The 25264-nt window shown below is 40.1% G+C and overlaps 1 protein-coding gene across 2 annotated transcripts in view; it reads right to left on the minus strand.

The window, feature by feature from the left end:
• Positions 1-966: 966 nt before the first annotated feature.
• ADCY8 (adenylate cyclase 8) overlaps positions 967-25264 on the minus strand; it is a 127955-nt gene continuing 103657 nt past the window's right edge. For both annotated transcript variants that reach the window (XM_063327543.1, XM_063327542.1), the window contains 6 exons: positions 23474-23555; positions 17767-17925; positions 14455-14601; positions 7653-7745; positions 3015-3129; positions 967-1516 (listed from right to left, as the gene is read on the minus strand). In XM_063327543.1, the coding sequence (XP_063183613.1) occupies positions 1029-1516; positions 3015-3129; positions 7653-7745; positions 14455-14601; positions 17767-17925; positions 23474-23555 (1084 nt within the window). In that variant the 3' untranslated portion in view covers positions 967-1028. The remainder of the gene's footprint in view (positions 1517-3014; positions 3130-7652; positions 7746-14454; positions 14602-17766; positions 17926-23473; positions 23556-25264) is intronic.

Genomic DNA, 25264 nt, shown 5'->3' on the forward strand with positions numbered 1-25264 from the left:
AAATCATTTGGGGTGTCCTCAGTTTTGGCCTCTCCTCCTCTCGAGGTAAATGAGCAGGAGTTCATCAGTAAACTTCATCTCCTATTTTACTCCAATGCGTGCTCTTTTTACAGCCTCAGATAACCCTTGTTTTGGTGAGAACTCAGACTGGTGACATGCTAAGTTCTGGAAGGTGACTCCAGAGAATTTGATTACTTTCTTGACTGGACAATAGGCTCAGCTGAAAGCTCCAGACATGTCATTCAAGGTGTAATTCTGTCATCTGCTCATAGGTGGCTTGTGCAGGTCAAGATACCATAGTGCATTTGAGCCCTCCAGACAGTACTGACAGATATGACACAGTACCTACAGGAGAACCTCAACCTCCTGGCTTGGGTGCAAGAGGATAGGTGGTTACCAACATGCAATTTATCTGTCTACAGTGCAGTCACCTGCTTGTGAGGAGGACATCTTCGGCTATTTTAAGAGCCAGTGGACTCAATGGAATCAGTGGATTTAGGGCAAGCTCCACCTATTCTATCTCCCGGATCCTCACATCTGGGCAGATAGCACACGTTAAAATCCTTTGGCTGTATTGACTGGCTTTTCCCTGGCTCTTATGGAGACCAGGCAACAAGCTTAGGTGCATATCTTGAAGGCAACTAAAAGTGAGAAGAACCTACTCAATCTGCTTATGCCTTTGCTTTCACCCAAATAGTGTGGACAGTATTCCCTCCTTTCCCCATCATTAACTCCCTATACAGTTTATGTTCTAAATCCCTCCAGTCAGGGGTTTATTCTTGCCCCTTTCTGCAAGTAGCTGGCACAGCAGTGGTATCCTACAGCTACTATGTCTGGACATCGAGGTTAATCAAACCCAGGGAAGAGATGACGGCGCCTTTTGTTAAACTGTAGGAATTTGAATCTCATCGAAATATCACACGAGAAAATAATCACACTTCTTCTAAAAAAAATTAAACCCTTTTTATTTGTATATTTATTTTTATATATAAAAGAAATACAAAAAAAGAACACAAACAAAATGCTGATTATGGCAATTCAGTTTTGTCAGCCCCCTCTGCCTGGGCTGCTGCCTCAGGCCCACCGGGAGTGAGCAAAGTCCTCCGGTTGTAATGTCCTTTTATGATTCCAGAGTTATTGTTCTCATTAAGGATTTGCTTCTGTTTTTGCCTGTTAAGAGACTGTACAAGTCCTAATACAACAGCTGCTAATGAATACTGTCCAGTCAGTTTTCTTGGTTGTAAGATTAAAGGATTTGGTTGAACTCTTCCTAGAAGAAAATATGTTTTGATTTTTCCTTCCTGTTCACTGATACCTTTGACATAAATCTCTCCTCGGTAGTCGAAGGCAAATCCCCGGTCCTTCAGGATCAGATACGTTTCTTCAGGCACTTGTATTCTGTCACTAACACCTGTGCTGTCCATTCGACTTGCTAAATTAACCGTTTTGCCCCAGATGTCATATTGGGGTTTCTTAGCACCGATAACTCCCGCTACGACAGAGCCATGGCTAATCCCTATTAAAAAAAAAAAATTAAAAAAAAATTGGGAAGAGAGAGTCAGTTAGACAAGAATGGCTAAAAACTGTATTTGCACTTAAGAACCAGATGAAGCCTGGTTCAGATACACCTATCTCTAAGCTTAAAGAAGAGGTGTACATACAAAGAAGGTAAGAAAAAAAAGCCAGAAAAGCTAGAAAACATGAAAAGTGATACCCACAGGGTTATTTTACAGGACGCCCATCACAGCGGAACCACAGTTCTTGTGTATCATCTGTATTCTGTGCACTATTGCCAGAATCTAAGTATCCAGCAAACTGATACTTATGTAGTAGAAAAGAACTCTCTGGAAGGATTTCTGGGTTTACACTTGTTGAAGGCAACCTTCTTAGTGCTATGCAGTCACGAAATTACATTCTTATGTACCATGAAGTGAAAATATTGAAGTATTCTACAAAGTTATTGAAAGACTGTATCTTGTAAGATTGTTGCATAAATTCAATACAAGCAATAACATAGAAGAGACTATTTTTTTCTACAGCAGTGATTTAAGAATACATTTAGTGATAGAGAAAGGCAGATTTTTGCAAAAAGGCTTAGTTTTATAGACTTTTTTTAAAGAATATTTTTTTAAAATTCATGACAGAACTTATTTCCAAATACTGTTGCATTCATGCTCTATGAAATCTTTGCAAGTGATCCACACTTCCTAAGAATGGATGCATGTTCCCTGAGAAATCTTGGGAACTGAGAGTTTTCTGTTCAAAAATGTAAGGAAGTGCAGGTCACAGATAATGATGCTGCGACCCTTCGTGCTGTGACTGATGAATATACTTCAGCTTTTTTGTGTCAGTGTTGCCTGTAAAGGACATGTTTCTTCCAGGTGATTTTTGGTTTTGGCCAGTGATCCAGTCAACACGAGAATCCATCAGATTCACTCCTGCTATGTGCCATCTTTTCATGTCCCATCCTACTAGCCATTCAGAATATCCCATCCAGGATAATAGGTTCCCCATCACAGCAATTCAAAGCTGCTGCAACTGGGACAGGTCAAGTCTAAACTGCAAATTAATTTTTGTGCAAAACCAAAGTATTACAAGCAGGGTTTAGAGTAAGCTACTATTACCCCTTTACTGCAGAAGAATCTAAGACAGAGAGATTAATTAGAGACTGTGCAAGCCAGTATCAAGCCTGGGGTTAGGTCTGGGCTGCCCAGTTCACTTTTTGTGTTATACCTATGGGGTCTTGGCCAGACTTGCTAGAGACAGTAGCTTAACTATGGTACCCATTCACAATTCACTAAGCCTTAGAAGGCAGTCCTCAAACCAGGGCCCGTATTCTGCAAATTTCTTATTTCTAACTTTGCTTGGGATTAAGTAAAATGTAAAACAGAGGGCACAGTATTTGGAGTCTCTTAAATTGTACACGTCCTTGCGACGTTCCTGAGGTGCACTTACGGAGTCAGATACTTGCAGACAAAATCCCACTTTAGTTCTCATGTTTGAACTACGCTTACCGATACGGAGTTCAAAGTTGTTAAATGAATGCTTGTTGATCTCCTGTATGCTTTCATTCAGAGCGATGGAGAAATCGGCCAGAGCACACAAATGCCCCCATTTGTCTTCACATTGCTGAGGAGTAAGTTATAAACCAATATGTTAGAAAAGTTTTGCATTTGCCCAGCTCCCACCCATCCCTACCAAGTTCCGAGTATCTGAATTTGGAATTTGTAAGAACAGTCTCAACATACTAGATCCAAGAGAGGTAATATGAACTTCTCTTGGGGTAATGCTTGCCATTTATATTAAAACACTTGCATACCTGGATACGGAGAAGCTTAGGGTGAAGTACCAAAGAAAGTAATTTCCTGTCAATAATCTGACAGGCAATCATGGGAATTAACGAGGCTTATGAAATCTATATAAGGCTGAGAAAGAAAGTATAAAGAGGATGGAGATAGCTTAGGTGCAAGGGACAAAAACTAGTGAGAACCAGGGATGACCCACGTAAGCAAGAAGTAGAGCGAAAGAAGTGGAAGATATAATTCTCCTTTGGTGAAACTGTAACCCAGGAAAAGCACTAATTCCAGTGCTCCCCGGGATGGAATAGTGACAGGAACAAAAAGGCAAGCCAGGCAACCCAGGACCAGTTAAGTGGAAAAGAAAAGGGTATTCTGTAGCTCATTGTCGCCTCTGCTTAGAGCAGTCAAGTCATTCCCTGCTCCTTTCCCTCCATTTCCATTCCTACCCGGCAGTTGATATACAGATGGGGACCAGGAGTGGGTTTTAATCTTCCCAGAACACCAACAGAGCAGATGGTGGGGCAGGGACTCTAAAAGGAGGACAGAGAACTCCTTAATTATTTCTCTGAGTAGGCAGTGGAGTAAGGGACAGCCCTGGTCTTGTCCCAGTAGGGGTATGATGTCATGTCGTCTATTCTGAAGTCAGGTAATTCTTTCATCAAATTTCCAGTCCATAGGAATGAAGCATTGCCATCCCCACCCTGGGTCATGCAGTCCAGCCATTTGCAATTTTCATCATCCTCAGAGTTTAATACTGAACATAAGCATCTCCCTGGCATCACCCTGTTCTGTTCACGCTGTGCTCAGTCCTTGTCCTCAGTCTCACTCAGTTCACAGCATGCCAACCTCCGTCAGCAGCCCACACTTCCTAGATGCTGACAAGGTGATAGACATGTATTTTGGAAGATAAGTATATTTAAAATATACATAACAATTCCATTAGGCTGTTATAGTTCTAGAAAAAGGATGAATTAATCCGTCTTGGAAATGCTGCAAAGATTTTCTCCCTTTGAATCTTTACCCACATCAAGAGTCAAAAGAAGTGGTTAGGAGCTGTGTAGCTATAACCAGCTACCTCCCTGATGTTCAGTCCTTCTTTCCTCATCTCTGCACAGAAGCATTTTGAGTTGGAACAAAAAAAAATATCTCATGCCTGTCTAGTTTTGTGGATCTTTAGCTGTCAGCATCACTTGTTACTCTGTAGGTGGGAGATGCTCAGCTAGTTACACTCCACATGTTTTATAATGTATTCTAAACAAACAATGGCAATTTTCTAGTTTATAAAGCTTATGCTAATCTGGCTTCTGCTTTCCCGACGGTTGCAATCAATGTGGGCAGATCTGATCCCCACTCTGTGGTTAATCTGGGGCAGCACACCCTTTTTTGTGGTGCTCTTCCTTGGGGAGAAGCACCAGTTGCCAAGCAAGACAGATTTCAGCAACAGCCGACTTCTCGCTGGATGGTATTTTAGAGCCTCATCTTATTCCTTTGGAGACCCCGTTTCCAGGCATATTCTTGGATGTAATTATGAATGGATTTCTCTCATCTGACTTATCTGAGGTTTATGGCTGTGACTGTGCATGTGCCCTCTGTGGCTGATTTTTCCCTCAACTTCATTTGCATTCTGCAACTGAGGGCAGCATGCAGATTTCTGGCTTTGTGATGTTCTTCAGAAGGGGATCAGCAGAACTGCTACCTCTTTAGGAGACTGGTTGACAGAGTCCCTTGGGAGACAGTCCTGAAGGGCAAAGGAGTCCAGGAAGGCTGAACATTCTTCAAGAATGAGGTTTTAAAAGCACAGGAGCAGGCTGTCCCTGTGCACTGAAAGATGTGCTGGTGGGGAAGAAGACCAGCCTGGCTGAACAGAGAGCTTTGGCTGGAAATCAGGGGAAAAAAAGAGAGTTTATAACTTAGGAGGAAGGGCAGGCAACTCAGGAGGACTAAAAGGATGTTGTGAGGTTATGCAGGGAGACAATTAGAAGGGCCAAAGCCCAACTAGAACTTAATCTGGCTACTGATGTAAAAGACAGTAAAACAATGTTTCTACAAATATGTTAGCAACAAAAGGAGGGCTAAGGAGAATCTTTATCCTTTATTGGATGCGGGGTGAAACGTAGTGACAAAGGATGAGGAAAAGGTTAAGATATTTAATGCCTTCTTTGCCTCAGTCTTTAATAGAAAGGGCCAGGTGTTCTTGGGGTACCCAGACCCCTGAGCTGGAAGACAGGGATGGGGAGCAGAATGAAAACCCCATAATCCAAGGGGAAGTGGTTAATGACCTGCTGCACCACTTAGATGCACACAAGTCTATGGGACTGGATGGGATTCACCCAAAGGTACTGAGGGAACTGGCAAAAGTGCTCATCAAGCCACTTCCCGTCATTTATCAGAAGCCCTAGTTAACCGGAGAGGTCCTGGTTGACTGGAAGTTAGAAAATGTGATGCCCATCTATAAGAATGGCCACAAGGAGGATGTGGGCAACTACAAGCCTGTCAATCTGACCTCAATGCTGGGGAAGGTTATGGAGCAGATCATCTTGAGTACCATCACGTGGCACCTACAGGACAACCAGGCGATCAGGCCCAGACAGCATGGGTTTATGAAAGGCAGGTGCTGCTTGACTAACCTGATCTCCTTCTATTTCAGGGTGACCCGCTTAGTCAATGAGGGAAAGGCTGTGAATGTTGTCTGCCTAGATTTTAGCAGCCTTTGGCACCGTTTCCCACAGCATTCTCCTGGAGAAACTGGCTGCTCATGGCTTGGATGGGAGTACACATGAGTACACTTACTCCTGGGTAAAAAACTGGCTGGCTTGATGGGCCCAAAAAGTGATGTTGAATGGACTTAAATCTAGTGGGCAGCCAGTCACAAGTGGTGTTCCCTAGAGCTTGGTATTGGGCTCGTTCTGTTTAATGTCTTTATCAATGATCTGGACGAGGGGATCGAGTGCACCCTGGGTAAGTTTGCAGATGACACCAAGTTGGCCAGAAGTGTTGATCTGCTTGAAGATAGGGTGGCTTTGCAGAGGGATCCGGACAGGCTGGATTGATGGGCTGAGGACAGTGGTGTGAGGTTCAACAAGGCAAAGTGCTGGGTCCTGCACTTGGGTCACAACAACTCCATGCAACGCCACAGGCTTGGGAAAGAGTGTCTGGAGAGCTGCCCAGGGGAAAAGGGCCTGGGAGTCTTGGTTAACGGTCAACTGAATATGAGCCAGCAGTGTGCCCAGATGGCCAAGAAGGCCAACAGCATCCTGGCTTGTATCAGAAATAGTGTGGCCAGCAGCACTAGGGAAGTGATTGTCCCCCTGTATTTGCCTCCGGAAGGCCGCACCTCGAGTACTGTGTTCAGTTTTGGGCTTCTCACTACAAGACATTGAGATGCTCAAGTGTGTCCAAAGAAGAGCAATGAAGCTAGTGAGAGGGCTAGAGAACAAGTCTTATGAGACGCAGCTGAGGGAACTGTGGTTATTTAGCCTGGAGAAAAGGGGGCTCAGGGGAGACCTTATTGCTCCCTACAACTGCCTGAAAGGAGGTTGTAGCAAGGTTGGGGTCGGTCTCTTCTCCCAAGTCACAGGTGATAGGACAAAAGGAAATGTCCTCAAGTTGCTCCAAGGGAGGATTAGGATGAATATTAGGAAAAAATTTTTCACCAAAGGGGTTGTCAAGCACTGGAACCAGCTGCCCAGGGAGTGGTTGAGTCGCCATCCCTGGAGGTATTTTAAAGATGTGTAGTGTAGATGTGGTGCTGAGGGACGTAGTTTAGTGGTGGGCTTGCCAGTGTTTGGTTTAGGATTGGACTCAATGATCTTGAGGGTCTTTTCCCATGTAAATGATTCTGTGATTCTATGCTTCAGTTGAACCGATGGGTCTGCTTTCTTTTTGATGCGTAATTTATCGTGCTGTCTTTAGATATACAGCTACATCATCGCAAAAATGTATAAATGCAGCCTTACACCTGCATAAGTATGCCGTCAGTTAATAGATCTGCTCCATATACCATTGGAGGCTGTCAGCCAGATTCCAGCCTGAATTACAGTGGTAACTTTAGAGTATGTCCGAAGATATAGATAGACCTGCTCTAGATTCACATCAGTGTGATTGAAAGGAGATTTTTTTTCTCTCCTATAAACCTAAATTTGAGGAAAGAATCCATATGGTTCTTGTTCCGAGCACAAGATGGCATTTCAATTCATCAAGAAGTGCAACTGTTCTCTGCCAGAAGCCCCAAATGTCTATTTTCTTCTATCAAACACAACTCTATGGAAATCATAAAGATAACACTAATATTCTCTAATATGAATGGTTGGACACACCAAAAACTTTGCTTCTTAGAGAAAACAATTATCTTACCTGTTTTTCAGGTGATAATCCTGACACGGCCATGTATGTGCTGCCAATCGTTTTAATTTTTTCAATATCTTGAAATCTCTCTTCACCTAGTAACTAATACATACGTAAAAAAACCCACTGTTACTTCTGTAAGTCTTAATGCAAAATGCTCCTACAGATATTGAAATGAAGCATTACAGTTATGGTATCTTCCAGTTGGTCACAGCGCACAGTACGTGCTGGGTTCTGTGACACACTGAGCTGGGACTTCTGCAACATCATGTACTCACAGAGAGCATTCAAGCTAAATTCTGCCGTGCTCTGTAAAGCTGTTTGGTAAATCACATAATGGATAATATAAGACATGCATATTCCAGCCTAATCTAAATGTAGATGAGTCCTGCGTTTCCTGAGGTATAATCACTGAAAATTAGTGAAGGCAGACACTCTGTGTATGTATGTGTGAATATAAGAAGACTTTTAAGTGTTCTTAAATCTCTTTTGGAGGAACTCAGTTTGCAAATTAAGTGCTGCTACAGTAACAATCCGGGTCATGAGACCAGTGTTAAAGGGAATTCAGTCCACTTCAAATAACCATTTTAATAATTTTACACAGTCAATGGATGGAGGTAGATGCCTCCAAAGAACTTCTATGAGAAATCAAGTCCTCCTGTATCCCATGCTTCCCTCTACTTACTGTCAGACCTAACACTGGTATGCCCATTGAGTCATTCAGTCCACACTTTTGTTATGTATTTTCCCCTTCTACAAAAAATACAAGGAACAAATGGGAAGTGGTAAACATCTGTATCTATTTGGGACAGCTATAGGTGCTAAGTAGCCATAAAGAACTTGTCACATTGAGAACCTGCATGGGGAAGAATAAATTTAGTCTAGTGATTAAAACACTGAGTGGAATGGGAGTGACAGTTTGGTCCCTATTGCAAGTCCATATTCTCAGTTTAACTTAGGACTTTCCATGAAATAGAAGCCAGAGCCTTACATTCCTTGAGAGACTTAAGCAGAGTTCAGGTTGTGAACTCTATCAACAGAGCTTTATGTGGGATATGGGCACATATAACTTCATCACAGGATTTGTGTATTTCTGATGTTAAGCCCAGGAAACTTCATGATAAACAATACGATATCAAACACATTTAGGTATCAACATGTTTAGGCAGTCCTGGAAGAAAAAAATAAAACAGTTCACAGAGAAAAGGAATTTCGAACTTTCAGTTCGAACGGCTCAACTTAGTGGGGATTTAAATGAAAAAAAATTCTTGCTGTGGTCAGGCAAAAATTTAATGAAGCATTTCCCCCCTTTTTTAAACACTGTTGTGCATTCTTTTTCTATCTTGTGTGCTTGAGTTTCCTGTCAATTAAAAACTAAAGGGATTGTTTCATTCAAAGGGAGAAACATACCAAAGGCATAACATGAAATATCCCCTGCCATGGAACTAACCACAGAGTACGTCAGCCGGAGCGCCGGGGTCTTGGAAGCTTTGCTGTTCGTGTACAGATATCGCACCATCTGTCTCTAATGGGAGGCTGCACAGCATTGCGCGCAGGGAATACAAAGCCATATGGTTAATGGCTCCCATCCAAGTCAGGAAAGTCCAAAAACTTGACCTGCTTCTCATTTTTCTTCAGACTACCAGAGAAGCCCATTATCTACCTTTCCCTCCTACAAGGGCAGCTCTTCCAACTGCTCTCTTAAAGAAAAAGATCGCTTCTTGTAGCTCTGCTTTTGTGAGCAGTCTGAGAGCACCAGGTGTGTGGCAAGGGGAGAAAATGGTCTTGGTTAAAAACAGCCTATATTTTCATTTCCAGATGGTTGCTGGAAGCAACAGCAAACAGCACAGTAATCTTGAATGTATGATAAATATCTAAAATGACTCTTTTTAAGAAAGAAAGGACGTATTGGCTGCAAGGTAATTTAGAAGAAATAATCTCAAATTATCTTTTTTCTTCTCATTCATTGTTGTTTCCAAATCTCTATTTTTTTCCTGCTTTATCGTGTCCATTAGATAGCTTCTTTTCTTCTTCAAATAATGGTTTATTTACCAATTACTGTCTTTGAAGGATGGTGGATTTTGATATTTGGGAAAAATATTCCAACACAGTCCTAAATCATCTGCTATTTGTTACGACATTTTAAATAGGCTTGCTAATTTACCAAGATAGTCCAGGGAACATTTTCAAACACTAGAATGTGGTTGGTATTTGAAAAGCAACTAATGGTTTGTTGCTGCGTTTCATGTACAGCCAAGGTTATATGGAGGTCAGACCCTGGGATATACACATGCAATGAGACATGTACAAAGTAGTCCGACAGAAAATGTTCCAGGACATGGCACACAATTGCAAAGTAATCAGCAAAGTCTGAAAGCAGGATCCTGCGTTCCGTTGAAACTTCTATTTGTGGCAACATAATATATTAAAATCTGTTCTCATAAACACCATGTAAATCACTGCCGGATAAAGAAAATGGGGGAAAACAGAGCCCATGAACGAGAAAGCTCTTATTGAAGCACAAATCCCAACTGTAACATCACAAAGATACATAAGTGATAGATTAAAAACGCTAGAAAGAATATTAAATAAATAAAAAAAAAATCCTTAAAGACTCATAATCTTCAGGAGAAATGTTCCAATATTACTTTTTTGGTGCAACATCTGTAAGAATGGGAGTTTAGCCCTGTATGTGTCTTAAGACTACAATCATGTAACAAATGGGTAATTATAAAAGTAGATTTGCAATGTTCATCTTTGTTTTTTGATGTATGAACTGCTCCTGTCAGCACCACTGTGCTTGGGTACAAAATAGGAAATTATATATAACTATTCTATAGTGATGCTATATGTCAAATTAAAAAAAATCTTCTTTTTTCAGTCCAAAACACAACACCTCCCATTCTGCCTCAGTCAATAGGAAGCCTGCCTGGATAATTTGGAAATGAACAGATTTGTGAGCCATCAGGGGAAAAAAAAACAACCCTAAGTAAAGGCTGTGCTTTGAGAAGAGTCAATTACCTACTCCCCAAGACTGACTTTTGGACCAGGTTCCCTTGGGTCCCTAAGAAAGACCCGGTCACAGCCTGGCTCCTCTGTGGCCTCCTACCCCATGCAGTTGTTGGTGGCAGGTTCTGTTCCATAGTTCACTATTTTTTGTTTAACTGCCCTTGATTCTCTAACATAGATCTGTTACCTGGAAAACAAAACAACAGATCTGGACTGTAAGCTTTCTGTTTTGTAGTAACAAGGAAACTCTTCTAAAAAGAAGAAAGAAATAACCCAGATCTCCTTCTCGTGCACTTATCACATTTTCCAAACTAGGTCAATTTTTATTTTTACTACCGCTTTAATTCAGAAACATCTTTCTGGCCCTGTGGACGCAGCATCCCCACTATTATCTACATAAAGAATGGAGGGGACTCACAGTAGAAACTGATTTGAGATTAGGAACTCAATTCAGTTGTCTAAACATAGATGCCTTGTGTCCTCTAGAGCATGCTTCCCTGAAAAACCTCCAACGACTTGCTCCAGAACAGCATAAGTTTTCTGAGGGTGCAGTATGGGACCTGAAGATCCTATATAGGTGTCTCAAATCACCTAGGATATCTCAAATGGCACCAGGAACACTCCTGGCACCAGTATTACACTCCTGTGCTAAGAATTCTACATTTGGGTATCTCCACAGGGGTGTTCACGTGACGCTGAGGAGCAAAGTTTTCCTATGTCTAACAGATCTGCTCTGCTCTCGAGCTGCACATCTGCATTTTGCCTCCGGGGCTGTATTGAGACAGCAGGCAATCTTGGCAAGAAACCATCATGAGAAACAAGGAATAGTGACGTTATGTAGTGTCAGTCAGTAGTTACATGGAAAGATTACTGGCCCTGAAGCATCATACCTGGAATTACTTCTGGTTCCTTTTCCATGGGTAGGATTACTGACTTCAGTTGTTCTGTCTGGCATATCACCTTTCAGATTGCTTAGGCAGAATAAACTAATGGCATGACCATGATGGAAGTGGGTTAGCAATCAGCAGGGGATCACATAATTTCATTTACTACCCGTACCAAGAACACATCTATTATTCAACTAAACATGTCTGGGACATAATAAAGTCCCTAATTAGGTCCTTTATTAATTACAGAGCAGGTGTTAGGGGCCTGGATGCAATATTGTGTTAGGGCTTTTGATGAAAACCTTGTCTTCAGTAATTGCAACAGCAGCAATGGAATTTTGTTGTGAAGATTATGTGAGCGTGCATGACAAAATATCTTAAATTAATTCATAGCAATAGCCTTTGCATTAAGTTTGAGCCATAATACTTTTAATCAGATCTGGAAAGAAAAACAAAACTATTAATCAAGAAGAATGCTGACAGCTGTGCAAGATCTCAGAAATAAGAAGCAGGTATCTTAAGGGAGCCTACAAGAAAGCTGGTGAGGGACTTTTTAGGATGTCAGGTAATGGTAAGACTAGAGGGAATGGATCAAAACTAGAAATGGGTCATTTCAGACTGGAAGTTAGGAAGCAGTTCTTCACCATGAGGGTGGTGAGACACTGGAACCTGTTGCCCAGAGAGGTGGTGGGAGCCCCATCCCTGGAAGTTTTTAAGGCCAGGCTGGATGGGGCTCTGAGCAACCTGATCTAGTGGGAGGTGTCCCTGCCCATGGCAGGGGGGTTGGAACTAGATGATCTTTAAGATCCCTTCCAACCCTAACAATTCTATGATTCTATGATTCTATTTATACCTATAGGGAAAGCAGTGCTGGAGCTTATCATGTTACAGAGCTCTTCTCATAGGAGTGTAGGTTTGTGTTCTTCTAAAATTCACAGGGACACGTCCCCTGTGAATTCTTCTACTTCCCACTAGTAATTTTAGTATCTGTCCAATTATATGGATAAAATCTCAATTTCTTTGTCTTTCAGAGTTTGGTAATCTTAACCCTGGTCCAGTTTTTGTGAGCTACCAGTCTGTGAACATTCCCCATGCAGATGGCCAGGATGAGGAAGGATGAAGTTGCAGTTAAGACCCTGATCTAGGTTCATAGTTAGCTTCTAGCTTCTGGCAGGGGAACAAGTATCTTTGTTTTCAAAAAAATGTAGGAAAGTCAATTACCCTTTCATGCTTTGTTTTCCGCCTATGAAAATAAGATAATATAGCTCCCACCAGAGGAGCAAATTGAAAATAAATTCTTCAAAACTTTTGAGAGGCCTTAGGTACTTGCTGCTTAGGATGGAATAAAAAAAAAAAAACACAAAACCAAAACCAGAAACTTTTTTTCCTAATCTCTTTTTCTCAGTTGTGTGCCTTCCACTTTCATCTTTTCTTCCAGTACCTTCCTCTAAAACCCTTGGAGGTACTTGCTCTTCAAAGAAAACAAAACAAAACAAAACAAAACAAAACAAAACAAAATCTCTAGGCTAGATGCTCAAAGAGAGATAGATGTTTAAAGTAGGACTGAGGTAGAACTAAATAAATTTTAAAAAAAAAGAAGACTCTGATTCTCAAGTCTTCATTCGGCTGTATTCTAAACCCTGGAGAGGTCTGAACTCTGCCAATGCTTTATTTTCCTGGAAAAAAAGGAGCTTAATCTATGGACGACATTCTGGTCCAGATGCAAAGACTAATTTTGCCTTCTTCTCTTCTCTCAAAAACTCTATTTTTTGCTCTCTGATAATGCTTTTTGAGTTTAGAGACAAAGTGGTAAAAGATGTTATCTTTTTTCAAGCCACAGCCTAAGTGGAGTTTTTTCCTTCTCTGTTTTAGACAATTGCTCCATGGTTACATAGCTCATGTGGGATGTGAGATTCAGATACAGCTCCTTTTGAGGGAACAAATTCTGTTTTCTTGAACTGCATCTTAGTTTTAAGCTGGCATGTCTTCTCCAGTTGATACTCCACCACAACAGAGAAATGAGTTAAAAAATTCCTTGGGATAAACAGATTAAACAGAACATGGGTTTCTTGGGCAGGACATAATACCACCCGTCTAAGCACCTTTACTGACTCATTGGCAGAGTATGCAATACCAACTATGCAACTAGCTCCTGACTTCCCCTTCACTTATCAATTTTTCCTTGCTTCCACCTGGCAATATGTACATTGAGGATCTGACTTGTCTTCTTCAGTTTACCTTATCACCTCCTCAGCTTTCTTTCTGAAATTAACTGGACAGGTTACCTAAATAAATTATTTTTCCTTTCTGTGTCATTTCCATTTTATTTTTTTTAAATTTCCCTTCACCTCTGAATTCCTCAGTAAAGCAAGCAGCTTTACTTCATTCACTTCTGTATAACATACCTGACCAGACAAGTCTCCTTGGTGGTTAATATGTCGCCACTTTTCATTCTCTACCCAACGTTCGCTTCTGAGCTGTGTGCTTCACATTTAACTTGACACAGTTTTACCTTAAACATTCATTGAGTCCATTCAAGCAATGTCTTCAAAACAATATGTTCGTCTGTTTGCATTTAGACCACTACTGTTGCAAATACCTTCATCCTTCTTTTTTCTACAGAATTACGGCATGCTCTACTTCGAGAAACACTGGAGGAGGCTGTGCTTTTATTTATGTGTGTTTATACTCGAATAACTATTGATTTCAGTTTTTATCTCACTGGGTCATTCAGACCAAAGTTTGGCAAGACTAAGTGCAAAAAAGCAAAATAGACAATTGTAATTGGACTAAAAACCCCAGACAATTATTGGAAGTAGAGTAGTTACAAAATTTCATAATTTAAGATGACATATTTGGTATTTGTGAACTCATATTGTAAAGCACATCAGATTTTCGCTAGTAGCTGTTATTACCTCATCAAAGTCTGCAATGATTTCATTCAACAAGCGCAGACATTCTACTCCTTGGTTATTCATCTCAGTCTGGGAATAGAAGTCAGCAAATCCAGGAATAGAAGCAAACATCACACCAACAGCATCATAGGACTGTGAGTATAATTCCTAAAAGAACAATGAAGAAAAATTAGTTGAAGGGGTAATATAGGGAAGAGAACATAAATGGCTGCAAATAAAAGAGGTTTCCTATTTTCTGCATGTGTAATATCTTAATATCTGAGGTTAGCATTACTATATTAAGTGTTAGCCATGTTCAACGGGAGGCTGACAGCTCTCACATTTTTAGCACGGATTGTATGCAGGGTTTGTCCTTTCTTTGAAAGCACACTCTTTCTGCTTCTGAGATCAGGGGGCAAAAATGAAATAGAACTTTTCTTTTGATTTGTATGGGGAGCCACTTGAAGAAATGAAGGATTCATTTGCAAGCATAAATACCAGAGAATCAAACCCTGTTAGGCAAGTAGAAGGAACTTAATGTTTATTATATATTATTGTTTAAGTCTGTCTCATGAATGTTTGCAGTTGACATATATTTCTAAATTTGTTGATTAAGAGGGATCAGATGGCACCATTTAAAATGTCTAATATGACTTATTCGTAAAAAGTCCTCTTAGTTACCACATTTTCTGGTGGATAATTTATAGGTCACACTACTGCAGCTCTTTACAAGTTTATCTATTAGCAGGTTTTCAGTGAGCCCTTACTCTGTGGTAAGTTGTGGTTCTCCCAAGGTGACCACGGAGCCATTTGGCTTTGGGAGATGTTCCTCCTATTAGGCTTTGAAAGGAGGGAGAAACAGAAATGAGGGTGATAATGGAGTTACTGGGGGCAAAAGGCAGCTTACAAGAGATCGGACACAGGAGGCTATTAGGATAAACTATGTTCTGGGATAAGATTCCACTTACATTATCCATATAATTCACTCTGGTACTGAAAGACAGATTTATTTATGGATGGATTCTGGTCGTTATGTATGTGAAAATGTGGTCAGTTCTTCTCTGAGCCTAAACAAATTTTTAGGAGCAAAACTAATTTCAATTTTAAAAATGCCAAAGACGGAGCCCCCCACAACTCCTGATATGCTTTTCTAGTGGGTAATATACTACAACCATATGCATTCTCTTTTGTTTATTTTTTTTTCTACTTTCAGCTTCTGTAGTTTTACCCAATGGCAGATACTTTCATTTCTGTTCTGAGACTTCTCTTATGACATTCTGACCTAGAGTAGTTACTTCTCAATGTTCTTGTTAGTGTGCTTTAGTAAATTTCAGTGCTTCGGTCATCATGACAAAAGCACATACTGCTGGACGCCATACACTTGATGTGAACACCTCAGGCTCCCCTTCTTCCTTCATCCTGTTTCTCCCTGGAAAAGCATCCTGAATCCCTGCCCTGCACTTTGCTGTGCTGCTAATGCTGCTAGTTATCTAGACTCTGTAACAATACATCCTACAGCAAAAGTGGGGAAATTTTGCTAGTTCCCAAGGACACTGCAAAGCTTTGATTGAGAAAAAAAACATGATTGATTCCCTTTCTGTTCTTACACTTGCTTTCACTGAAGAACATCTGTAGGGTCATGGAAGCTGTATTCTAAGAACACTCATTCCCTTTCATAGATATTCTTTACTGTAAGGGTAGTGAGGCACTGGAACAGGTTGCCCAGGGAAGTTGTCAATGCCCCATCCCTGGAGGTGTTCAAGGCCAGGCTGGATGGGGCTTTGGGCAACCTGGTCTAGTGGGAGGTGTCCCTGCACAGGGCAGGGGGGGTGGAACTAGATGATCTTTGAGGTCCCTTCCAACCCAAACCATTCTGTGATTCTGTGATATAGAAAAAAGTAATACACGCATTAGTCTGTGGATGCCTATGGAAGACTAGACAATACATGCTAGGAAAAGTATATATGCATGCAGGCATACTCTTTCCTCAGATTGTGAAGACAGAAAAGAACTGGCTGAGCCTTCAGCTGCTTACTTTTTCTATTTTTGGTAAGAAGCATCAAGACAGGAATAACACATCCACAAGAAAACACTTACAGTACACATTTGGTAATTCATTTTTTGAGAGCACAGAAATTAACTTAATGGTCAGACATGAACTGCAGGATTGATTGTACTGAAATCTGGTAGATGTTACAGCCAGCCGGCTCACGCATAAATCATCCCCAAGTAGAGCCACTCTGGAAATTGCCTTACAAAAAGCAGAGGTGGTGGAATTGAATTCAGTGGCAAATTATTGAAGCATCAGCAGTGATCCATGGGGCATCTGTTTGCTTTTGAAGATTATTATGCATGTAAGTGTATGTGAATGAATGTGTAAGAGAGGACACGTATTCCCTGAAAATCCATAATGCAGATACGCCAGAACACACTCATGGGTAGTATCGGGGTCTGCTCCATTTGCAATGAAGCAAATGTTAACTGCCCCAAAAAGGCAATTCAGGGGCAATATGAAACAGTAGAAATGTTCTCTTGGGTCTGAAGATGCAAGAGGGTCAGGTCTGTTGCAGCCTGTTGCACAGATTCCTTCCATAATAACTGGCAGGTCTCTAATAATAGTTTTGTCTTAAGGTTGAACAGGGATTCTGTTAAATTCACAGTTCTTTTTTAGGAATTCTAGATTTTCATAGACCCAGAAGTTGGAAGGGACCCCTGAAGTTCATCTAATATTGTTCTGACTCAAAGCAGGGACAATTAGGTTAAGTTTATTGTGGCCTTGTTCAGTTGAGGGTTGAATATCTCCAAGGCTGGAGATTTCACAACCTCTCTGAGCCCCGATGAAATGATTACTTTCCTGGGACTTTTTTTCCCCTCTTGTATCTAACTGAGATTTTTCTTCCTGCAACTTGTGTCATTGCCTTTTGTCCTTCCACTTGCATATTAGAGAATAGTTTAGCTGTGTCTTCAGTTGAGGGCAATGATCCTCTTTCAGTCTTTTCCTCTTAAGGTTGAATGAACCCAGGTCTCTCAGCCTTTCCTTACATGTCATGTGCCCCAATCCCCTAATCATCTTGGTTGCCCTCCACTAGAAGTGCTTCTATATGTCTCCTACTTGTGAGCCTGAACCTGGAAACACCACTCCAGGTGTGGCCCTAGAAGTGCAGAACCCTTTATCTTAAAACCTGAATGTTTTTTTAATGTGGATCAGATCCCAAATATTGGCAGTGTTTGCGTAATGAATCCTTTTGAGACCTAGGTTCTAAGAATTTCCTAACAAATCTGCTTTTCTTTTGCTACTTAGAAAAAAGTGTTAGAAATAGAACTGATACATACTTCATTATCCCGATCCTTCTCCAGGAAGTGACGGGCAACGTGACTGGGTAAAATATTCCGTAGCATATTTTCATTGTGCTCCCTTAACTCCTTCATTTCATTGATTTCTTCTTTTGCTTGAACACGCCACAGAAAATCCAGCCTTGCTGTGTATTCCAGCTGTAGTTCCAGAAAGAAAAAAAAGGCAAAAATAAAACCAGACAAGATAAGAGTAGAGATTGTATTGTCATCCTGGCAGGCTGCTCCTGCCGTGTAACCACCTCCAGTGCTGCTGAAGATCTTTGACTCCGAAAGAATATGGTTTCATTGTCAGAAAAAGAGATTATTTCTTTGCCTTGTGTATGGTGAGTGTCTCAGAGGAATCTTAGGCAAAATAATATTTGTCATATTACAGTGGGTAGAAAATGTCACAATTATTTTCCTTTTAAACAACTCTTTATTAGTTAGATAATGGAGTCAGACAGGACATAAGGTATTGGAAGATATCAGTATGAAATAAATTTGTTCTCTCTTTCATGTGTTTTCAAATGAAATGGGTTTCATGAGACAATAGCACAAGAGTCATTCTAAACACTTTGCAGAGACAGAAAATTTACTTCTCAAGGATGAGCATCTTTCAGCAAATCTACATATAACAGCCCAACACACTCCCAAAGAGGACTTTCAAATCTGTGGCACCAAAATAAGGTATTTCTACTGTTGGGACATGCAGTTTTTTGCAATTTAAGTCTTTTAAAAGATAGTGAAATATAGGCTATTTGACAACCCCCTGAATACTCTGTCCCTGATGCAATGTGGATCCAGAGTTGCAGTCCCAATTTAGTATGTACACAGTGGCAATGCCTGACACCCTCACCTACAAACCAAAGTTTAATAGTTTTCAGTGCTGTATGTATACAGAACAAAAGGAAGATTCCTGCACAGCACAGCTTATGTATGCATATATATATATAAGCGCACATTCATATATACATAAATGGTGACTGTCTGCTAGCTGAAGCAGGAAGATGTCAAAAAATCACATTGTTTGCCCGAGAGGCACATGTCTCAGCACATGGACAAGACCAACACTGCCAGAACTTCTGGGTACGTTACACTGATGGAGACTTTTAACCAGATTTTAAGAGGGGTGATACCGGAGCTTGCACAAGGGGTGGCTTATTAAACTACGACCTTATTGAAAATGATGAAAATATGTCTCTGGGTAGTAAACTGAAAGATAAAATAATTTGTGAGGCTTGAGATGCTCTAGCTGGAGATAATAATCAAACACCCACCAGAGAAGCATATCATACCAACAAATAAATGCATTTTACAATTGGGAGAGACATCAAATGGTTTGCTGAAAGGTGCTGGGATTAAGGAAGTGGTTGGGATATAATTCACGTACGAAGCCAAAGTAAAGGGCAAGCCTGCAGTGGGTGGAGTGACTGAGAGGGTGTTCAGGCATTGTTTAGTAACTTGTCCACATTTCTCATCACCAGCAGTGATCAGTGCTAAACTGTTCAGAAGAAAATGTAAAGCACCTTGCAAGGGGCCTTATAGTTTGACTGTATTCCAGAGAGATTTCCTTCCTAAAAGCTAAAAGTGGCCCTGGCTTGACATAAACTTCCAAAGTTTGTATTCATTTTAGCAGTGATCTACTTGTCCTCTGGATGCTATTGCCAACTTTAGAAATGATTAATCTCTTTTCTAGTTCTAATATTTTGATCTTTCATCTTGTGTCTATTAATTCCCTAAATTAACTAAACAAAAAAAAAAAAGCTCAGGAAAAAATATTTTTAAACCATTTTTTAGACCTTTTTCAGTTTCCTTCCCCCTGCCTTTTGTGCTAGAAGACAGAGCCTATACCAGCTCATAACTGGCTTTTATCTCTGTGAAGGCAACATCGACTATAATTTTGCAAGGAGTTCTAAAGGTATTGGCTTGGAGCAGGAGCTGCTGGTGGATTCTGAGTTCTTTGATGCTTCAGATATTTAATGCCACTACAATAAGAGCTTTGGAAAAACCTGTAGTACATTTTTTCACAGATGATTTTTTTATGCTGCTGTACAAGAAAATTTCACAGCTCTAAACCCAACTCAGAATAGCATCAGCTAATCTTTACATTTCAGATAACATCATTCCAGTTATCTATAATCACATTGTAACACGAAAGATTTTTCTTGAATCATCAGTGGACAACTGAGATGAAACTGTCAGTTCAGAGATAAAAGGGTGTGCTTCATATGAGCTTTGAAAATAGAAAGAAAACACTTTGCTGAGTTCTGATATTTGTTAAAACTAAAAAAAATTATAAGGTTGAGTCTTGGGTTTACTTTTTGATTGTGTAAAGAAATGGGCACATCCTGGGCACAGTGGTGACAATAAAAATGACTGTCTGCAACATAAATCTTGAAATGTCCAGGTTTTCTTGCCCTAACAGCTCTACAAAACACCCTTAATTCCTATAGTGACTGAAGAAAATAGAGAATACGTATTACACAGAAAGCCTAACACTGACTATGTCTTCTAAATGCTGTACAACCCAGCCTCTCTGAAGACAATTGCCACGTGCAAAGGATCAGTGTTTGAGGGGCAGAATATTCTTCCTTAGAGAGTGAGAAAAGAGGATTTACATTCCAAAGGGACACTTTCAACCACTGAAAACAGTCTAACTCCAGATAAAACAAGCAAATATCCTTTCTTCACTACACTAAAATCCAAATACAGAAAGGATAATGAAGAGATCTGGGGCATAATACCAGAATTAGGTATGTCTCCTCCTCTCTTTTTCAATTGGGAAAATCTCCTCTTTGCATTTCCTCATTCCTTCTCTTTTTCCCAAGCATGAAAAAGGTTCAGGAGGTCAGGTTTGTTGCAGATAAATTGCTGTGTAGGAGGGGGGTGTCAGATCTTCCTCCCTTTCCACAAGGCTCTGTAGAACTAAGCTGCCAAAGTTCAAGGCTTCCCTTGTACCAAAGAGCCACAGAAGTAGAGGAACAATCCAGTCAGTCAGTCATCACTTGCCTACACCACAACATTCATCTGGCATAGGCAAGAACTACACTCGGATCTACAATCTAAAAGCAACTAGAGAGGGTTTTGCCCTCAGCGTTTTGCCCTCTGTTTTATAAGGCCTCTTTTTAGGTCTAATTGGGGTGGAGGGAGAGGAGGCACTGAGTCTGCTGTGGGCAGTTTTATTCCCTCTTTGCAATTGGTAAAACCTTCCCTTTTAAAGCCATGGCAGAAGGTTTCACTCAGGGTTAATAAGTTATTTATATTGCGTGTTTTCACTAGAGATGTATTTCTAGTAGAGAAGACTATATACGGTATTGTATTTTGATAAGATTTCAAGGGATAGTTTATGTTCATACAAAATGTTCAACTGAACTCATCAAAAAGATAAAGCAGTAAATGAACACATTTTACAACAGAGTAAGTCTAGTCTTGAAATTATCCTCAACACTCTTTCATGTGCTTTTTCGCAAGTTCAGCTTGTGGAAACACTGCTGTAAAATATGTATTACTTGTGTTAAAACGATGTGCTTCTAGATGAAATTGGATTTCTAATTGGGACTTAGTCTATTTAGCCTAATGTCATGTAACAGTTACACAACAACTTTTAATTATGGGTTTAGCACAAGAGACCCATGAGATTTATTGGCTGAAGTACAGGTAAGATTTTAAGAAAGCTCTGAGTCTAATTAGATGGTCTCACACAACTTTTTCTTGAATCTATTTTAAAATTCTGGGTACAAAACTGGGGATTAATTTTAAATCACAATGCATAAAGAACAATAGTTAGCTGTTCAGAAATTAAACGCCCATAAACTTAATCTTACAAAAGTAATCTTTTTTGTAAATCCACCTAGAATGAGGCAAGTTTTAAGCTATTCTACTTCAGAATACTTTTGCAGTTTGTGAGAAGTAAAACTGTGCTGGAGGACAGCTTTATTGGACTTACTGTGCTCCCCATCAATTCAGACTATTGCAGAGATTATTTTTTTTTACATGTGCTCTGGATGAATTTTTTTAATATATATTTTAGTTGGCATTAACTCTATAATCGGAAATTAAAAAATACAAGGAAATGTTCCTGAGTACTGCTGTTGGATATTGTCAAATTGACAGAGTGGCCTTATGAATCGTTTGGGAGAACAATCAGCAGTTAGCACATCTCAGGGACTGTTTCCAACAGTAGTTTGAGTGCAGCCACCCTGTTTTATGGAACAAGGAAAGTTAATAGAATAGGTAAAGACTGTGCTGTGATGACTGGCATCTGGGCTGGAAAATACTTTCAAAAACCCCAGATCAGGCTTTTGTAGACAACTCAGTCAGAACTGTGATCCTGAAGAGCATTGCCTGGATTATGCCTAATCCTTGGTCTACCTAAACTCCTTTAGTGTTTTCTTTCTTGGTATTTACCCTCACTTTAGACCATTCTCAATCTTTGCGTATCTTAAGAATCATCAGCAATATTATAAGGCTTATCATGAATTTCGGATATTTAGATCTTATTTGTTGCATATTTTTCCCAAATGGGCTTTATGTCTTGATAAAGATCTATCAAAAAGTACATTGTTTTTCATCAAACTTAAATCTGGGCACAAAGCACATTTCATCCTTTGCTTCCACTGCTCACTCATTCCTCATTTCCTCAAAAAGAAGATAAAAAGGAAGAAAATTAATGGAATATTTAGATCTCACCTTTTTTTGCTCTTCTATGGAAAGAATGGAGCCTGAAGATACCTGCACAACTTACAAAGTTATTGCGTTGTAATATATCGTATAATATTGTGTTATTCATCACAGCAACGTTCCTCTCTTATTGCCTCACTCAAATTTGGATTGAGAAATGCTGGTATTAATCAGCTTAATGCTCTTTAAGGGAAAATCTTTAAAGAAGTTGAACATGCAGGACAATGTCTAAAGGCAATTGTGGTTGCTGCTTCCTTTAATGTAGCTTGCCTTTATGTGAACAGACACTGCCTGAAATCAGCATGTCCGACATGCAGCAGCCTAGAGGTTGCCAGCCAGAAGTGGTGGAGAAAACACCCTGCTTTAGGCAGCTTTTACTCAATGCATTTGTTGTTTTAAATCGCAGTTTGTCATACTTCACTCTCCCTGTGCACTGTGTATGAATTCTTGAAATACCCGGATTCTCCTCAAAGATATTAATCTTAAAGCTCTGAGGCCCCTAAGTCCTGGTTATGATCTTGGTCCATGTGAAAGGATTCTTGCAAGTGGTCTGTGACCCAAAGAAGTTAGTGTTGATGTTTAACCACAAATTTTCATCATTTCCTCAAGCCTGGAGTTTTTCCTCTATGAACATACTAAGCTATTTCATGGGAGTTTTATTATTTACTGTTTGCTATTCCCTTTCTTCATTTTGGTTTTATGCCTACTCAAGTGCACTGAAGCAGTCAGATGCTGCTAGAATCGTACATGTACCTAAGATTAAATTCCTGTTTGTTCCTTCAATTTCTATTAGAAAATGCAATATAACCTGTGTATTGCTGAATATAATATTGCACATGTTCTTTAAGAATGCTAGGCAGTGTCAGATGTGGGCTTTTTTTAATCAGATTCTGCATATGGTTTATTAAATTGTTAAAGGTCATACGCTCAAGTGGATAAAAGGCAGTTGATATTTTGAAAGTAATTATTGTCACATCATGCAATAGCAAGTGATACAGGGAACGGTTAAAGCAAATGTTTGCATTACCTGTTGACCATGATAAAATACTGCTAACAGGAACATTGCCATCAGTAGTAAAGATGCCTCCTTTGTACCCAGGAAGTCTGTGCTGGAAAAAATATCCAAAGTAAAAGACAGTTATTGATTTGTCAGTGTTGTAGTTATTCAGAAATTTCATTTCATAATGCACCCTGGTACTTTTTGTTGTTTAAAAATACCCTGTATTTGAAAATTTAACTTATCAATAATTCATTCAGGAGAACAGGATTGTAATTAGAGTGCTCACGGTTCAGGGACAAATGTATTAAATAACTAAATTTTAGTCTACAGTAGATACACAGAAGGTGATGATCTTTCTCTTTCAAATGCGGTATGCAAACCCTGTGTCAGTCAGTCTCTTTTCCTGGGAGCTTGATCAACAGCCATGAACACCACAGGCCCTGCGGAGTACAGGAGTCGGGATCTGGATGGGAAAACGTTGAGGCTGGAGCTGGGAAAGGGAAACTTCCAGATTGTGAAAGTAAAAGCCCAGTGAATGGGCCTAGAGATAAAAGATGGACCCCAAGGCAGGTGCTGAAAGTTAAACATTCCCACATTGTGAGGAAGGTTCGGAGAAGATGACAGGTGAGTTAAGGAAAGGGCATGGATCAAAGGGGGAAAACAGTAATTAGGACTGGTTTTACTGAGAGGAGAGCAGAGAAGTGTCTGCCTATGACATGGCAAGTAAAAGAAACGCTTGCAGACAGTAGGAAAGCAAAGAAAATGATCCAAGAAGATACTGGCTGCATGAAATCTGCTGTATGAAATTGCTGAGATGCTGTGTATGGATCCTGAAGAAAATGTGAGAAAATAAGGTGAAAGGGGTCCAGAGCAGTTAAAGGGGGTTTCGATTCTCAAGAGAAATTACAGTTATGTGGAAAGATGACAAAACTGAAGAAAGTGAGTATCTCTGTAATATCGGGACATTTTAAAAAAGGCGTGTTTCCCAGGAAAAAAGACATAAATGAAGAGGTTGGGGAAATGGTAGGGCCAATCCTATAGTAAAACAAAAGGGAGAAAGAACTAAATTTGGAAGTGAATCAAACATAGATACATAGCAATTATTTTGCTGAAGGGAGATGAGGAAAGCTGAGGAAATGGTTAAGAAGTGCCTAAAGCTTGAAGTTATGAAAAAAGTTAATAAAGGAGTAAACAAGAAGCAGAAGTTGGAAGAGACTTTGGGACACTCTTCTGTCTATCTTGAGATCTAAGAATAAAGCAAAGTCCAGACCTGGAATGCATTTTCTGCAGTAATTCTGAAAAAACTGTCAGGTGATATTTGTCAGAGGAGGACTTCTATGACAGAGAAATTAGAAAGAGAAATAGCAGAGCTTTATGGGCACTAAACCAAAAGGAAACTTTCTTGTGACAGAGCTAACTGAACTGAGTTTATGGGCCTAATGAAGAGTTTTCTGTGAGGAAATGTGCCACTATGCGATGAGTCATCGGCATAGAGCAAAAGACAGGCAGGAAACATCTTTGTCATCTGCAAATATTTTGGAATTAAAATGTTTCCTATTTTGAAGCCGTCAGAAACACAACCTCCCAAAGGTTTCATTGAGAAGGACCCCTTGTACACTGGCTAAGGGCAAAAGCCTTAAAGGTCTTAAGTTATGAACTCATCTGTTATTGTGTATCGTGGTAATGCAGCAATAGCCACAAATAAATGAACTAGATGAGTTTTGTAAGGAGTTGCAAACCCTCTTATTCAACTAATTGGTATAACTTAGAGAACAGATAAGTTTCTAGGCACACAGACTTGAACCTCATGCTTCCTAA

This window comes from Chroicocephalus ridibundus, chromosome 2 (assembly GCF_963924245.1).
Source record: "Chroicocephalus ridibundus chromosome 2, bChrRid1.1, whole genome shotgun sequence".
Taxonomy (NCBI): domain Eukaryota; kingdom Metazoa; phylum Chordata; class Aves; order Charadriiformes; family Laridae; genus Chroicocephalus; species Chroicocephalus ridibundus.